General features: G+C 45.2%; 1 protein-coding gene across 5 annotated transcripts in view; it reads right to left on the bottom strand.

Annotated features, from left to right (window-relative positions):
- ccdc146 (coiled-coil domain containing 146) overlaps positions 1–18415 on the bottom strand; it is a 45744-nt gene that overhangs the window by 1747 nt on the left and 25582 nt on the right. For 4 of the 5 annotated variants that reach the window (XM_086059087.1, XM_086059084.1, XM_086059085.1 and 1 more), the window contains 17 exons: positions 17129–17211; positions 16920–17013; positions 16743–16816; positions 15577–15804; positions 13851–13940; positions 13632–13728; positions 12206–12298; positions 11830–11997; positions 10443–10531; positions 10029–10193; positions 9872–9947; positions 9645–9793; positions 9125–9353; positions 2703–2813; positions 2493–2630; positions 2267–2392; positions 736–858 (listed from right to left, as the gene is read on the bottom strand). In XM_086059087.1, coding sequence (XP_085915213.1) covers positions 736–858; positions 2267–2392; positions 2493–2630; positions 2703–2813; positions 9125–9353; positions 9645–9793; positions 9872–9947; positions 10029–10193; positions 10443–10531; positions 11830–11997; positions 12206–12298; positions 13632–13728; positions 13851–13940; positions 15577–15804; positions 16743–16816; positions 16920–17013; positions 17129–17211 — 2133 coding nt within the window. Of the gene's footprint in view, positions 1–735; positions 859–2266; positions 2393–2492; positions 2631–2702; positions 2814–9108; positions 9354–9644; positions 9794–9871; positions 9948–10028; positions 10194–10442; positions 10532–11829; positions 11998–12205; positions 12299–13631; positions 13729–13850; positions 13941–15576; positions 15805–16742; positions 16817–16919; positions 17014–17128; positions 17212–18415 lie in introns of those variants that run through there. The other variant, XM_086059088.1, reaches the window with a different exon arrangement.

The following is an 18415-nucleotide window of genomic DNA, read 5'->3' as shown; positions in this document are numbered from 1 at the left end:
ATTCCATGCGTGCAGCGCCGCGTAACGGAAGTGGGTCAAAGTTCTGCTCGGGGAGTCAAAATCAAGCATACCCCAACGACCTCACAGCTGAGCCGCATGGAAGCGGGTGAGCTGAAATGCCGGACGGCTTCAAAGCGTATGAAGGGATTATTGAAGAACAAGAAATACCAGGCCAGGAGGACGGACGGACGGACGGACGGACGGACGGACGGACCGACGGACGGACGGACGGACGGACGGCCAACGGGTCGACGGGAAAGTTCAGCGGGAAGAGCGTCGATGTTTACAAGTGGCTCATTGACGAGCTTTCAATCCCACGACGGGCCCCTCCCTCATTTGCATGTGGTGTCTTTTCGGCTGAAAATGCGCAAATGCGAATAAAGTGGAGGAGAAAAAAGTAGCGCTGAGACGCGAGCGGCTGTTTTGCTTTCAGACGCGAGCGATGATGCTCGCGTGTCAGTTGCCGCCTCTTCTTCTGTGTGCATGTTTGCAAAACCAATCTTGGCCTTGTCTGGCATGCGCGCGCGTGTGTGTGTGTGTGTGTTAAATCTCTCATCACACACGCGCGCACGCGCGCACGCACGCACGCACACACGCACGCACACACGCACGCACACACGCAACACTTCCCTGCCTTTTGACTTGCATCGATTCCTGTGCTTTCTTTCTTCCTCCGCCCCCTCCGGCGCATTCATCAAGTCTTGACCAACGATCTTTGAAAGTGTCTTTCTTTACCTCTTCTTGGTCCTCTTTGTCTCTCTGCCTCCTCTTCTTGTCCCGCAGCATCCTCCTCCATTCTTCCTCGACCTCGGGGCAAGGCGGCAGGCCTTGCTGCAAGCGCCTCTGGCATCTTTCCATCTGGAGACGCGCGACAATAAAACAACATGTCGTCAATCGGCTTTGCGTTAGCGTCGCTCGGCGCCGGCTGGCGAAGGCACTCGCGGTCCGTCACACGCTCAAAAAATCAAAAGACGTTAAAAATACAAAGTCGGGATTCAACTCTGGTACTTCAGTAAAAAGCACACAACTCTGAAAAGAAAAAGGTAACATTTTTTTTACCATCAATTACATACAATACCCGTTTTAAGAACAAAATACTTTCTCCGTTATTAACTTATGTATAAATAACCCTTGCACTGAGAAGACTAACCGTAAATAAATACAAACTAACTGAACTAACATCTGATGAAAGGGTGAGCCGTTTCATGTATTTAAGATCAAGTATAAAGGTCGGGTTTTTTGAAGACATTGATGAGGACGAGAAAAAGTTATTGTTCGTAATTTTACACTGCCTCAGCTATGAAAAGAAAATGGCCGTCCCAGGTCAAAAGAAATCCGTTCTGGACACAAACAAATAGCCCAAAAGTCTTAAAACGAGTTTACTGCGGTGAACGTTAGCGACGCGACAGCAGCTCCCTTAACCGCATCGTATGATCGTACAATCGTTTTACGAATACTGCGTTCTTTCCGCCCGTTCTGACGTCTCTGCATGTCAAGCGGCGTTGAAGCCGCTCCACACTGTGTTGACGTTTCACAACTGGGACGTCATCCTCTTCCAAAATCACGTGTAAAGCAAACGGGACGTCAACGTGACGCCATTTGAAGCCACAACGTGACGAGAGCGGACGCCCTGTGAGCTTCAACGCAAAACCAGGGAACTTAAAACGGGGAACGAGGGACCTTAAAACGGGGAACCGATGAGCGTAAATGATGTCATGGAGAGCAAACATTTCTCTCAAAACTTTTGTTTGCAGTTGCACTTCAAAAATGCTTGTTTGAAGCAAACAATTTGTTTTGTTTACACTTCAACAGAGGTGGCAAATCCACGTCCCTTGATGCTAGCTAGCTCCCTAAAAGGTAAACAAGCACCAGGGAGCTAGCTAGGGAGCTAGCTAGCTAGCTAGCACCTGGGGCTCGAGACAAACTGTGGTGGGGGTTTTGGATTTGCCACCTCCATTTTGCTCCATCCTTTTTGGCACACATCTGATTCCATATCCATTCCTACAGCGCAGTCAGTCGTCGGGCAGGAGGTCGAAAAGGTGACAAACGTAATCAGACCCGACAAGGAGCAGAAAAGGACGCACATCTTTTCAAATAGAGGCAATAAAAAGCAGAAAACCTACTTAAGTACAACAACTAAGTACTTGTCCTTCATTACTTTGGCAGCCTCAAACATGGCCGCGTGCGCAAGTGCATGCCAGAGGCCCACTTTGGGCCCGGCCTACGAATCCGGACACGGCAGGGTCGCGGTTCCGCTGAAGCTGACCTGAAGCTCTTTTTCGTTGACTTGCTGCTGGAGACACAAGATGGCCGCCTGCTTCATCGACAGTTCTGCAGACGCGGCCATCAAGCGCCGGCTGGTGTCGACGATGTGGCCTCGCAGCTGGTGCAACTGGACCGCACGCATACGCAGGAAGGTGAGACGTGCGCGCGTGCGTGCGTGCGCGCGTGCGTGCGTGCGTGCGTGCGTGCGCGCCATCTTCCCGTTTTACCTGCTTGGCCAACGACAGTTTGTCTCGTTTGCAGTCGTCATTCCGCCGTTGGAGGTTGTCGGAGAGACGCGTCACCTGCTCCACCAGGAGCTCTTTCTCCAAAAGCTGCCGCTGCCTCTCGGCAAGGCTCGCCTCCAACTGCAACGCGAGACGCGCAGCGGCTTCACGCGACAACGTCGGCCCGAGCAAACGCGTGGAAGTGGCGGGTACCTTCTCGATCTTCTTCAGAAGTTCGGGGGACGAAGGATCGCTGCCTTTGAGCTCTTTGTAATCCGCCGTTCCTGCGAGATGATCCAGCGTCTTGTCTCGGACCGCCAACATCTGAATAATTAAGATGCGCGTGGACGCAAACGCATGAATGAATGTTGAGCAAGCAAACAAATTGAGAGCAATTCATTTTGGCAAAATGACAACAAGAAAGCTGGTGTGGAAATGCTGAAAAGCACATGTTGTTTCTAACCTTTATTATTATTATTATCAATATTATATCAGGCACTTTTTAATTCTCCCACATAATACTTCCGATGTACGCTGGTTAACCCCTTAACCCTCACCACTTGCTTCAAAAATAGTAGATATCGTCTGATTCCACATCACTGACAATATTGCCACAATTGAACCTTCAACATCAACGTTTCCACATTCCTTTCCAATGAACTTTTTGGAAGTCCCACTTTGCACGCTTACTTCCATACATGCAACTGATCATCGTGCTTCGTGGCGCAGTTCAGCATTTGCAGCATTCCTACGCAATTCCTCCAAAAATTGCACTTTGTCTACTTCTATGAGCTATTCTTTAGAAATGAATACTCACTTTAGGCTTTAAATATAATTTGGAATTGTGTCTTTACTGGAGGTGTCAGACGATTGAATTTTTTTTAATCGTAATTAATCGCATGACTTCAATAGTTAACTCACGATTGATCGCAAATTATATATCTGTTCTAAATGTACAATAAAATATATATATATATTTTTTAAATTGTGGCGTTAAAGGAACTTTGAATTAACTCAAAATGAACGCACTCATTTTGACTCTACATATGAAAACATGAAGCAGGGATGGAAAAAAATTAATGGCCACAAAAACAGAAAAACGCAGCATGAGAAAATATATCGATAGATGCCGAAGGGGATCATGTAGAAACCTTGAGGAAATAAGTGGGAAGACAGAAGCGGGGATAAGATGGAGGAGAAAAACAGGGTGTGAAAAAAAAGCGAGACACAGGCGGTCGTGACCTGCCGTGACCCGTCTTAGGAAACAGCAGCTCAACCACGCGGATTATGCGTGTTTGCACACCTGTATCGCTCGCAATGCGTGCGAAGGTGTGCGTAGCAGATACAAAGAGGAAGTGGGGGGGGGGGGGGGAAGCCAGCGTGGAACAAAGGATGATTCCCATTTCCTCTGACTTCACGAGATTAATGAAGCCTCTCGAGTGTGAATGGGAGGCTGGCGTGATTCAAAGCGACGTGTCGGCCCTTGAAATGCAGCTGCCTCCGCCTTCCTCCGCCTGCCTCCGCCTAACCTCCGCCTAACCTCCGCCTGCCTCCGCCTTCTTCCGCCGGCCTCCGCCTGCCTCCGCCTAACCTCCGCCTGCCTCCGCCTGCACGGTGTCACATGCACGTCACGTGGAAAGCAAAACACGCCGCTTGCGGGCTCCAGCAGAGACGGGAGCGAGACGCAGATCCGCTGACAGCGAGACGAGGAGATAAAGTGAAGAAGACGGCAGATAAAGGATGTGAAATCAAAAGAGAAAGAATGAAAGATGAAGTGAGAAAAACACAAATTGAGGTCTTCTCTCCAGTTTGCAGAATAATGCAAGAACAAGAACAAAATGAGGGGGGGGGGGGGTCCTCCTCGCTGTGTGCTATCATCTGCAGCACCTGTCAACAGCATGTGTAACCTTTACACAAATCATAATCCGAAGAAAGGGGGCCGGCCATGCACAACATTTGATTTGAGCCACGTGTCTCCTCACAAGTGTGGAAGGAAATGGATTCTCGATCACAGCCCTCGAAAAAACGGGCCAAGAAAGCGAGGCTCGCTTGCAAACCACACATTTGCTCATCCATTCGAAATACTTTCTCTTTCTTCTCAATTTTTGTAATTTAGATCAATGTACAGGGAGAATGTAGACAACGTAACAGTATGAAATTATTATTAGGAGTGTCAAAAATCGTGCCTTTTCATTTGGAGTTAATTTTAAGTATCTTCAATGCCACCATTTTTTTAGAACACCGCCACCGCAAAAGCCTGTACTGGGAGAATTCCAGTCGCAAAGCGAAGGTCCAAAACTGAGCAATTAATAATAATGCATATATTTGTGGAGACTGGGGTCATTTCACGAGATACTTCATGCTAACGATTAGACCGCTCTTAATATGAAGAAAAATGCACTGAGCTGTCACCAATGTCTTACAAATGCAATGATGCCATCTGGTGGCAGAAAAATAACCTCAACACAAATCAATGTCACATTTTTTTACAGAACAGTACATATTTTTTAATTTTAACTCAATTTTATGAATTATTATGAAATTACTGTATCAACGACATATTTCTATTGGTTTAAACATTTTTTCCACTTTTATGTTAACAAGATGTATAACAATATGTAGAACAGATTTGATAAAAATGTGCGATCAATCGTGCGTTAACTATTCAAGTCATTTGCGATAAATCACGATAAAGGAAAAACTTGAATGGCCTTACACCCCTAATTATTATATTATATTGCGTATTTGTCTCCTCTCACTAAAGTTAGCAAATAGATATACTTTTCGGCCACTGTTGTACTTTTGCATGTAAATCCAGCACAAATACAATAAGAATCATTTTAACAATAACACTGGGCTCCTTACTTACTCTACAGTAAGTAAAGTAAGTGATGGAGGGTTACCATGGCAACAACCGACAGGCTATGCTCTTAATTACCAGCCATGCTTTGAAGTGAACACACGGCGTTGCTTTTTAAAACAATGTCAGATAAGACAAATTGGATTAAAAATATATAATAAGTGGGAGGAGTTTCAGCACTAAAGCCTGATTATCTCCAGCAAATGACTTGATGATGATTAAGCCCCCCCCCCCCCAAGCCTCTTTTGCTGGTTGTCAGGAATAGAAAGGAAGAGAGCGAAAAGCACGGGACCTCAGGCTGCAGCAAGTCTCAGAACACATTCAAAGAATGATAACGAGGTCCAGGCCATGCATGAAATTAAAAGTCTTTATATCGTAGGAGGTAGAAAAATAAAGCTATGCTTGTAATAAAATGTGGGATATTTGTGGGATTGAATGCATATGTAGTGGATTTATCATTATCGAATGAAATGTGTCACGTTCCTTCGAACTGTGGTGAGTCGTGCTCATTTCATCAACCAAAACTAAACAACAATTTGGTCAACACACATTTTTCTCCGGACTAAAACTCAATTAGACTCGACTAAATCGCGCATGAACTAATAAACTATAACTGCGACTCAATCAGTATGCATTTTTGATGACTGATGAAGACGAGACGAAAATGTACTTCACTTGATAAAAACGGACAAAATAGTATTGGACATTTTAGTTCATCGACAAAAATTATATGATTTGGTAAAATCTTGTCTCTGCTAATTCGCCATTGTGACATCCTGTTGATTTTAAACGACTTCCGGGTCACTTCCTGTTGAAATCGGGTCACTTCCTGTTGATATTAGGCCACTTCAGGGTCACTTCCATTTGAAATCGTGTCACTTCCTGTTGATATTAGGTCACCTCCGGGTCACAGTTATGTTTTTGTTTTTTATTGAATGAAAAAACAAAATAACATTAATCCAACGGCTATAGCTGAACAGGAAGTGACCCGGAGGTGGCCTAATATCAACAGGAAGTGACCTGTTAGCAACAATAATGTTAATCCGACCGCTAACCAATGTTGGCTAATTTACATGCTTATAGCATGGAGCCATAGTAGCCACTTGTGTGCCGACCCAAAAAAATAAAATACTGGGGTTAAATGATTGTACTGGCTAAAACTAGACGAATAAAAATGACCTTTACGTGGACTAAAATGCTAGATTTAGATTTCGACTAAAAACGGACTAAATAAAAATGTGATGAGGTTGGTTGTGATAAAAAAAAAACAACAACAACTAACAAGTGTGATTGGAAATGGACTAAAACTGAGACAAAAAAAAAAAATGGAGGATAAAATGAACAGGAAGTGATACGGCAAAGTGCTCTGAACAACACTTGCGATCTCGCCGGTCAATTGGTTTAGAGCAACGGCTGTTTTGTTGCCATTTGCAGTATCGTCCCCCTTCCGCGTGTCTCGACTGTGGATTTCCCCACGCTCCTTTTCCAAACAGGTTGGATGGAAATGTAGGGACGGACACCATATGACTCACCACCACAGGGAGTGCTAGCATGTCATCCGCCACTCCCTGCAAGAATGAAGCCATAAAGTGGGAGCTCTGTCCAAAAGCCCGTGACATGAAGCACGTCACCGCTTGCAGGACAGTTTTGAACTGTTGCAAAGGAGTGATGGCGCTTTGCAAAATCCGCAGAGATGCCAGCAGCTCATAAACACAGCAAATCCAGCACACGTCTGTGTTCGTTTTGCTACGGTTCAAATTCCAAGCAAATGACCGTGTATTGAAGTACAATGGTCTCGCAGATGGCCTAATCCATCTTTGTCTGAATTTGCCATCAAAAGTGGGGGGAGGGGGGGGGGGCGGGCAGGGGAGGGGAGGGCAGGGGAGGGGAGGGGAGGGCAGGGGAGGGGAGGGCAGGGGAGGGGAGGGGAGGGGAGGGGAGGGGAGGGGAGGCGAGGCGAGGCGAGTCGAGTATCCAGGTTGCAACGAGCAGATAAAGCGGTCACAGAGGAATACAAATAGATGAGAAATGGATGACTAAACAACCTGCATGGGGATTAAATTCGCATAGAGAATGAATGGAACTGGCGAGCCTCCTCCAATAGATCACATTTGGCTCCCCCGTGCAGCAAGATGAGCAGTTGGAAGATGATCCATTTTACACTGGAGGGAGGGGGAGAATTTGGGGCACACATAGCCAGATGAGCCCACATCAGGGAAACATACGGGAAGTCGGAGAGGGCAAGCAAGAGTCACGACATCCGTCCAGCAGTCTTGACTCGTTGTACTGACGGCATTACAAGACAACTGTTGTCCTCTGGAGACCAGAAGCGTCTCTACACATTTCACGTTTCCATTCAAAGTTTGTGGCACTCGAGGACAGTAACAGAAAAGGCTGAAGAATGGAATCAAATGCACGAAAACAAGACTGGGATGATGTGAAATCTGATGATGCTTTTTCATGCATCTGCAAGTCGAAGGTGTCAGCAGGATTTTAACACCTAATGAATGCAGCCGCTGGCGGGGGGAAGAAAATGTCCACACACCCTCTTCAAATTCCAGCTTTTTGTCATATAAAAAATAGAAGAGCACGATAATTCATTTAAAAACGTTTCCATCACAGTTATAAAAGTGCACTTGTGAAAGCACACACTTGAATTTGCATATTTCGACTTCCCCTCTCCAAAGTGTTACAGTTTCAAAATGATTGATCTTGGTCTCATTTTTTTACATCACAAAAACCTGCTTGCGCTTGGAAAAGGTCTGCGGGGGCTTTTTTATGTCCGCTGTAACTGTCACTCTCAGCATTGCCCACATTTTTCCATCACTTTGTCATCTATCCTGTTTGGAAGCTCGTCTTGATGCAAGGTTGAGTTTCAAGCACAAAAGCGGGACGTTAAGAATTCTTCAAGTTGTTTAGTGTGTAAATAAATAGAAGTCATACTGCTTCGTAAGCAAATATGGATGTTTATGTCTTCTGTATGTTGATTTTTGGCTGACGTTTGCACTTGCTGTGGTTTGTTCGCTAACTGGTGGAGTTCGAGGCCGTCCGTAATTGGCCAACACGAGTAATGCAGCCAGTTTTGATACAAAACGACCTGTAAACGTGCATTTGCATTATTTGCTTGCTAATTTGCTATTGAATGATCGAAGCCCTCGGATAGTTGCTCTCAATGTAACGCTTTCCGTTCGGTCATTTCTCCGTTTATACGTCTGCGTTTCAAAACAAATTCAATTGTTGAGTTCATCTGAAGATTGCTGTGGCGGTCAACAAATCCCAAACAACCAGTTCAGAGGTCGACTCCTCAACGCTGGACATTTTAGAGAGTGACATAATTAATGCCAGAATGAAGTTTTTTCAACCAAGAGACAAATGTCATCGTTCAAACAAGACATTAACGGCGGCGTGTTCTCGTCCGCCGCCGTAAGTCTCATTCAAAGTTTTTCCATGTTGGCTTCCGACTCTCACATTGTTTGCTGCAATTGCAACCCGGCGTGAACGGGCAACCCTTACATGCACCTCCCGATTGACAAACATAAACATGAAGTTGAGCAATGCAATCCCGCCGCCATAACAAGTCACGGCCGTGCCTGCGATCGGCCGATGAAGAGAGTTCGGCTTGAAGCGACAGGCCGACTGCGCGTACGTCCGACGGACTCCGTGTCATGTCTGCGTTAAGGCGAGGTTGACTCGTTGCATGGCGACAGATTGACTGCACGCCGTCCCGCCTAATCGAAGGCATCAGCAATATGTGCGTACCCGCGACGATGACTACCTCCACCTGCAGCGTGACCAGCTCCTCCTCCATCTTCTTCTGTGTCAGCAGCTCCTGCTTTTTCAAGCAGACCCGCCTCCTCGCCTCGCCGATGGCCACCGTCAGGTCTGTCATTTCCGTCTCCAGGTTTCCCAGCGCTGCGTTGCCCTCGGCGATGGCCGCCCCCTGCGAGTTGACCTTCTCCTGGTAGTCGAACAACACCTCCTCGTGCTCCAGCAGCTGAAGGCCGCTGCGGGTCAACACGGCGACAAGATATGTGGTACGCGGAGGTGGCAAACCCAGGTCCGGAAAGTAAGACCTGCCACAGTTTGACTTCAGCCATTGATGCTAGTTAGCTAGCTAGCTCCCGAGCAGGTAAACCAGCACCATGGGAGCTCGTTAGGGAGCTAGCCAGCTAGCCAGCTAGCTAGCTAGCGTCTAGGGCTAAAGCCAAGCGGTGTCAGGGTTTTTATTTTCTGGACCTGGATTTGCACGCTCACTGAATGGCAAATGTGTTGGAGGCTTGGAAAGCCGAACGCACAGAAAATTGCGCCGCTGTTCGGCCGCTTCCTGGTTCTTGTTCACGTCGATGAGCGCTTGCTCCTGCCGGCTGATCACTTGCCCGAGTCGCCGTAACTCCGCTTGGTTGTCCTCGCGCTCCTGACCGAGCTGACGTCTTTGGCCGGCCACCTGCAGGATGTTAAGCAAACCAACTTGTATTATTCAACTGTAAGAAACACACAAAGGAATCAAATATAAGCAGGAGACCTTGTTGATGTTCTGGAGGAGTTGATCCTTCACTTTGCAGCTATTGGAGACTTTCTTTTGAGCTTTGCTCAGTAATCTGTGGAAAAATGCGGCATCCTTTTCTCATCAAACATCAGATCGATCCATCCATCGAAATACCGTCCGCTCCGTTCTCAACCTGTCCTTTCTGGCGACAATCCTCTTTTGGATCTCCAGCCCATTTTCCAGCACCTTGGCCTGCTCCATCAACTCCGTGACGGTCTGTGAGGCGATCTGCTTCAGCTTGACAGACTTATTTTTCTCCTCCGCGATCCCGTCGTAAAGTTGGTCATACTGCAGCGCTCTGGCCAAGAAGGAAACAATCAATTAGCGGCTCAGTCGGCCTTGAAATCAAGAGCGTGCGGATAACAGATGTCGTTTAAAACGGCTTCCTGCTGGTGCCGGGTGAGCGGCGCTTTTGTTGCTGAGGTGAACCGGTCACACGAGTGCGCCGCATGTAGATCACGTCCTCAGCCCCGCGAGCGTTCAACGAATTGCAATAAATGACAGCAAGTCTGCAAAGAGGGATGACAAAGACAAAAAAGAGCGCCACCTGCGCTGCAGCGCGGCATTCAGCTTGCTGTGGTGCATCATGACGAGCTCCTTCTCTTGCAGTTCCCGTTGGATGCGCTGCTCCATTTGCTGCGGATGGATTCGATCACACAGGTGGGGCATTTTACACAGGTGGAGTACGGCGGAATATTTTGAAAACCCATTATTCTACTCATCAGGGGAAAAAAGAAGATTTTTGCCTTATTTAACTCATCCATTCCCAGACATTTTCACCGAAGCAACCCCCTTCGCTCCCGGCTGTTTGACTGGATTTGCACTGATTTTGCAAGGCCCACAGAATATTGTGTTCTGTTGCGATAAAAACATGGAACCTAACAAAAAAAAGATTAGCGTCTCTTCTTCAGGAAATCAGGAAAAAAGTACATTTGTATCTGTTTCCATTTAGCAGCAATTAGCATTAAAATATAGCTAAGTTTCATCATTGTTCACATTCCTGCCAAAAACACTGTCAAAAAGAGTTTGTTGCAACATGGCCCTGGTTGATCTCTTATACTCTGCCGACAGCTGCTGGACGTTTTTTGTAATAACTATCATTGCTTAAGCCACCTCTTCATGTCAGAAAGCTGCATCAAACCTTCTGTATGCTTTTGCATTAAAAAAAAAAACGTAAAAAAACCTATACATACATTTTTGGGAGTCAAGGACAAAGTATTACAAAACGTATTTACACATTTTTGGGTTTGAATGAGTTAACAACAAATTGGGCAACGGTAAGGTGCAGGTGTTCTAGTTGCACACTCAGCAGCCGCTCGGCCCACACTATAATAGCTGCGACCTTGATTGCCTGCGGCTGTACGGATGGGGCCTGGACTGGTGAGTGATATGGGAGTCAGAGAATGAGAGTAAAGAATTGGCTGTTGTGTGCTGGCTGGCGGTTAACTGGCTAATCGTTAGCCAGCCAGCACGATGCGTGAGTCAGTAACATTCGTCTGTGTGGAAAAATGACCTCGACAAAACTTCAAGGCAGAGATTTTGCTTCAATTTGTCTTTCTTTCTAATCCAATTGCTCAAGTTATTCAATTCATCGTTTCAGCTCGAGACACAAGAGAGGATGAAGGTTTCTTGAATGTAAGAACATTTCAGCCCATGAAATCTTAGTGTCTGCTTTAACCACATGGACTGTATTCAGAGGTGACAAATCCAGGTCCAGAAAGTAAAAACCCCTCCCACAGTTTGGCTTTAGCCGCAGGTGCTAGCTAGCTCCCTAGCAGGTAAACGAGCACCATGGGAGCTAAGCTAGCCAGGGAGCTAGCTAACTAGCACCTGGGGCTAAAGCCAAACTGTGGCAGAGTTGTTACTTTCTGGACTTGGTTTTGCCACCTCTGACTGTATTACAGACGATTACGTGCGTCCGATTGGTAGGCGACCTGAGCTCTGAGCATCTCGCGCTGCTTCTGGCCCCTCTCCTCCGCTTTGATGTATGTCAAGCATCGGAGGTGATGCAGTTCTTCTCTCAGGCCGTCCGATTCCCTCAGCAGCTCTTGAATGATCCCAGACTGCAGCTGCTTCTGGCTCGCCTTGTCGGCTCTCGATAACTAGCAAGGGAGGAGGAGGGAAAATACTTCACATTGTTCTCAGCTGTAAAAAAAACAAAAGACTTGCTTTTGGACAGCATTGCTATTTTTGAAGCGTGCAGGCGTGTAAGAAAAATGACAAAACAATGCTACCTTTGTCCGCAACTGAGACTAATGAGGCAGCACACGTTGCATTTGCTAACAACATCGCGCTCGCCCACGTCCTCACCTGTTTTTCAATGCTCGCTTTGAGAGCATCCACTTCCTTCTGAAGCGCCATCCTCTGCGCCATACCGGGCCCTCGTTTCAGAAGAGCGTCTAACTGCAAATGGAAGTCGCAAAGTCACTGTGAAAACTTCACTGTCAGACCTTCAGTAGGTATTCCACTCAAGTAATTGCAAATGGGAGTCATTTGTGAAATTGATAGCCGGCTATGACTTGCAATCAATATTACAGTTGAAATAGAGATAGTCATGCAGTACAATGATGTATTAGGACCACGTACATATTTTTTTTTCCAGAGGGGTCATATTTCGAGAAAAAAACCTCGTATTGAAAAATTTGCCACTTTCTAAAATGGCAAATTTGCGAGAAAAAAACTTACGACAAATACTAATGTGAGGATTTGTTGGTGGTTAGTGGGACGATGTTTATCAAATGAAAAGGCAGGATGGAGACGGAAACTTTACTCGGCAGCTAGAGCGACAACACTTCCTGATCCCCTATCAGCTGACTAACACCAACCAATCAGAAGCTAGCATTTTTTTTTCTTTAAAGAAAAAAAGAAGCTAGCATACTTTAGGTCAATGCAAGTGAATGACGGAGAGCAGAAAATTGTAATCAATTAATTAACTTAAACTGATCCTCAGGGTGTGGACTTACGCAAAGCGAGGCGTCTTTGTCACTGGCAGTGCCCAAGTGTAAATGTTTGACATGATATGATTAATCTCTGCTAAAAAAAATGACTATCTCCTTATTTGAAAGCCCCACCGAAAAGTATTGGCACAAAAATGCAAGTAGTACACTAGGGTGTATTTCTCGTAAGAGTTTTTTTACTCACACATCTGCCACTTTATAAAGTCGCAAATTTGCCACTTTATAAAGTCGCAAAATTACTAGTTATTTTTTTTTTTGCAAATTTGCCAACTTTATAAAGTGGCAAACTAGTTTTTTTCTCTGAATATTGCCCCCACCCTCTAAAAAAAGTATGTTTATACGCGGTGGTCGTGTTGTGTCGATGCACTTGGTAACTATGAAAGGCAGCAAAACACATCCGACCTAACATAAAAAAAGGCTTGGCTGTAAAAACATGAATTTGCAGAAACATTTTGTTTGCGACATTTCCTAAATATGCGAAATCCCTGATGTGCCATCGATATTTCCTTTCATGTACGTGCGAGATGTGCTGACACCGTTCCCTTGATTCCACTTCTCTTGTCTTTCACTTGACAAACTGTTCACAAGAGTGAAATTACAGGAAGCTCAGGAATGAAAGAAAACAGGGTCCGATGTAATGGATGAAGCCAATGTTCCCGATAACAGGAACACTGACAATTCAAGTCCAAATGTTCCCAACACCTGCGGCGTCAGCTGTAGTCATAACAGCGATAGCCGCAAACCCGTGGCTACCTCCAAAACATCACGCAACAGATCACCTGCGCTTGCAAGTCAGCGCAGGTCGATTGCGTGCGTTGGCGCTGCTCAGTGGCCGCCGTCAGCGCGCGCTCCGTCCTCTCGAAGGCCCGCATCTGCCTGAGGGGACGCGCGCAGCACACGTAGCAGCATCCGTTATTAGCGTACATTAACAGCTCAAATGGACATACGTGTGTCATGTAACGTCACTTCAGTACATACGGACATTTGCTTTTCTTTACCTTTTTCTCTCTTTCAGATGCACCGAGCGACTCTCACAAAGCAGCTTTCGCTCACACAGGATTCTTTGCAACTTCATTTCCAGGACTCCTCTGGTAAACAGCGACAAGTAATTTTTTTAAGTCCAATGCAATACCGTTTCTCACGCGGCTCTTGTGTGTGTAGGATGTTGAGGAACATGGGAAACTGAGAAAAAGACTCAAATTCAAGGATCGGATGTTATTAGCGTGTGCAGGTGGTTTTAAGTTGCTCTAAAAACGAGACTAAGTGCAATTTCTGGAGAAATCTTCTCAAGTCAATCGAAAGATAAATTTCGTGAAAAGGAGTTGTAGTTGGAGTAGAACTGCAACCAGTCTAACGGGCAACTGACACCGCGCAACGGCCGCGCCGCCTTTTCCGACTGCAATTGACACCGCGTGCGTTGCGTCAGCTGTCCGTGTCCAGAAATCTGCACCCGCCAGACCACAAGATCACGGGAGTTCACGCTGGAGAGTTCACGCAATAACCGCCGCATATACAGAGTCCTATTTGTAAACGTTAGCCACACTTGCCTGTTGTCACATCGATATGCTTTTGGATAATATTTCGGTGACTTCTACCATGGCTAAGTACGTTTTGTGTTTAAATTGTTTTTTGTCTTAAATGTCCGACTCATGTCATACTATGGAGTTCGCTAGGTTCCCTCCCCCCAAAAACGGTTTTATTTTGAAATATAGCACTTTGATGCCGACGCTCGACTTCCTGTCCGGCTCGTGTCATTTCTTCAGCTTCATGAAAATTTGCAAGCGTTCCGCACGTGGCGTCCGGAAAAAAAAAAAGAACGTTTGCGGAAACCTTCCGCAGCGCCGCTTCCCTCCCGCACCGCATACGCAACGCACTGCAGCTGGTGTCAATTGACACGCAGACTCGAATGCTTCCTCGCGGAAAACGTACCGCGTCCGTTCCGCAGTCAGTGTCAATTGGGCGTAAGGCGGGATCTATGAGTTTTTTAATTTTATTTTTATTTAGTTAGTTTTAATTAATTTGCAGGGTGGTTCTGTTAAGCTTTTTTATAAAAAAAAAAAAAAAAAAAAGCTTAGTTCTATAGTGTCGAATAAAGCTAAAACGACTGCGAAAAATACCGCCAGGGAAGATGTGAATTTTTGGAAAACAATAAAGTTGGAATGGTTTCAATCGGATGAATAATGAGCAAGACGATTGAGCTTAAGGAGCTTCAAGCAAGAATCAATACCAGAACCTTGCACATGCCAGTCATGTGCTTCCACCACCGCACTATTGTGGAAGCAATCAATGTCGAACGGGGACACGGGTTTGCGGTAATCATCTCGGTGAAATTATAATGCATTTCATGATATGCATGTTGTATATACACTCAGCATAACGACCAGCGGGACTTGGAAAAATGTCAATGTCAGTCCCATTGAAAATTAATGTGGAAAAGTTGGATCTTTAAAGTTAAATTGTGCCAATACTGTCAGTACGCGATTGGTCGGCCACCAGTTTGGGGTGCACGCCGCCTACTGCCCGAAGCCAGCAGCGGTTAAGAAAATGGACGGACGGAATACTGGAAGTCATGTGGAATCAGACGATATATACCCCGGAAGACATGAATTTTGGAAGCGAGTTGAAATTCACGCGCTGTAAATCCGAAGAATTGCGTGGGAGTTATTACGTGGCAAAAAATTGTGGAGAATGAAAATGGTTCCGAAGCGCTGATGTAAAGTCTACCTGTGCCCCATCAGCTCATCTTGCTCGTCCCCGATGACCCGCTGTTCTTTCTGCACCTCACTGCACTTCCTCTGCCCGGCCTCCATTTGTGCCTGGAGAGCCTCCAGCTCCTTGGCCAGCTTCTCCTTTTGTGCCCCGAGCAGGTTGTTTTGCTGCGCCACCTCCTCGGCTTGCCGCGTCACGGCTGCAAACTGCGCGTCCGCGGCCTCCAACGTCTTGACTGCAGCTCTAAAGGAACATTTGTGGAAAACGGGAGGTTCACGCTTGACACTTGCGACTCAAATTAATAGCGCCGTCATTAAATCTTGGCACCTTCAATTACAAAATGGCAACAAAGAGCTTTTAGCTCCTGATTTAAAACCAGCAATTTGAACAATAAAATGGATTATGCAGGACCAAAACTGCCAAAATGACTCAATAAATAAAGAAATGAATAAAAGATAAAAAATATAATTCAAAAAGTAAAAAAAATAAAAACATATAAATGGAAATAAAAAACAACAATATATATATATATATATATATATATCCTTAAATAGATAGACAAAAGTAAAAATCAATACAAAAATAAAAAACGAGATTAGAAAAATAAATATAAAAGTAAATGTGGGAATAAATACAAAAATAAATATAAAAATACAACTAAATATCACTCAATAAATAACAATGTATTTATTTATTTCATGCTGCAAACGCTGTCAGGTCGAAATGTTATTTAAATGAGGGGGCGGTCCTAAGCGTGTCTTGGGTTGGGGACTAGCAATTACTTTTACTTGTATTTATTTAGGGATATATATATATAAAATGTTCACTTTTAATTGTTTAGTCATGTATTAATTTTTCCTTTTGGCAGTTTTGGTCCTCCATAAAAGTTGCATGATTCAGATGATTATTATTTTTTTTATTGCGCAATTTGAAAGGCCATGCAATCGAATGCGGTCGGCGGTCTCGTGTACGTGAAGGTCTCCATGCAGCAGAAGCGAATGATTCGTTTGTGATTTGAGTGCACCGAGAGTATCAAGCGGTTGAATTGAGCCGTTGCTGTTTTCTTGTGCCGTCTCAAACGAAGGAATCTAAGCCGCTCATTTGCAGTTTATATCCCCAGCGTTTGGAACATTTCCTGCACTTATTGGACACAGATTGTTAAACGTGACTCAGGCACTCACTCCCTCTCGGAGCGTTTCTCTCCAATCGCCTTTAAAATCTGCTCAGGTGCGGCGAGGAGCTGAGCTTTCTCGGCCTTGCAGCACACAAACACACCAGAGAGGGAGAAAGCGGATTTGTTATTTTATTGATGGTGCGACGCAGCCGATGCCCGCCCGCTCTTACACACATACACGCACCTCTTTGATTTCTATGATTCTCTTCACTTCTTCCATCTCTTGCTCTTCCTCGAGTGTCTGCATTTGGTATATTTGCAAGTCTTCCTTCAGACTTCTGCAAGGCAAACGCACGCATTGATGTTTTCCTCCACAATGTTTGGTTGCTGCACGCCTTTTGAAAATGTTCCGTACAAACAAGACGGAAAAGAGACACAGGAGAAAACAAATACCTGACTTGCATCCGTCGCTGGGCCACTTCTCTTGTCAATTTCTCACATTTGTCCCGCAGTGTCACCGTGGAGCTCTCCAGTTCCTGAGGGTTCGAACAGCAGATTCATGATCAGCTCTGGACGATGCCGTCGCTGACGCTCATTTCATTTAACAGCAGCTCAAGGATTCTGTCACAGCAAGTGTGGCCTGTTTGTGGCTTGTTTCATGGAGCAAATCATTGCTTGTGTCACGATAGCGCTGCGTACATACAGTATGTTATGTAACAAAAAATGTCCTCATACAAATGTTGGTGCGCATCGGGATAACGCTGCTGATTGATTGACTGACATTTGGCACTGATTCAAGTAGGGATTAATCGGCCTTGATGATCAACTCGGCCCCTTGCGGAAGCTGAAACTGGCAGCCATTTTCACTGAAGCAACCCCCTTCGCTCCCGGCTGTTTTACTAGATTTGGACCGACTTAGCAAGGTCCGCAGAATATTGTGTTCTATTGCTATCAAAACATGGAACGTACCAAAAGAAAGATTAGAGTCTCTTCTTTCATCAGGAAAAAAAGTATATTTGTATCGGTTTCCGTTTATCAGCATTAGGAAATAGCTACGTTTCGTCATCATTCACAAACCTGTTGAAAACACCGTTAAAAAGAACTTGTTGCAACATGGCCATGGCTGATCTCTTATAATCTGCTGCCACCCGCTGGCCGTTTTTTGTAATAACTGCCATTGCTTTAAGCAACCTCTTCATGTAAGAAGCGGTATCACAGCCTCCTGTATGCTCTAGCATAAAAACAACAACAACATAAAAAACGTATAAATACATTTTTGGGAGTATTTAAGTCATGACAAGTTAAGACAACGTATTAAAAAACGTATTTATAATTGTTTTTGTTTTGAGTTAAAAAGAAAAACAGCGATTGAATTAACGAGAACATGAACATTTTTAACCAACTTGGCCCATCTAAATAAGAGTAGCGCTGTGCAATTACTGATACCAGGTATCGATATTGGGCCTCATTTCAATATCAGTACTCGCGACGGTGGCCGATGCCTTCTTTCTTGTGGCTGTTTTACGATCAGCAAATAGAAATGAGAAAATGAGAGGAATAGGAAATTGTTCATGTATCAAACGTATGACTTGTATGCGTTAAGTAGGCTACTCGTACCGGTATCAGTCTGAAATCAAGGGGTATCGATCCTCCCTCATTCAACATTCCGAAAAGTACATTGTGGACGGCTCATGGTGACGCCCGAATGAAGGCTTAAAGCAAGCCTCAAACACGTCTTCC

Source organism: Leptonotus elevatus, chromosome 17 (assembly GCF_054856555.1).
Source record: "Leptonotus elevatus isolate MCC_2025b chromosome 17, RoL_Lele_1.0, whole genome shotgun sequence".
In the NCBI taxonomy this organism is placed as follows: domain Eukaryota; kingdom Metazoa; phylum Chordata; class Actinopteri; order Syngnathiformes; family Syngnathidae; genus Leptonotus; species Leptonotus elevatus.
This window is presented reverse-complemented; position numbering and strand designations above follow the sequence as displayed.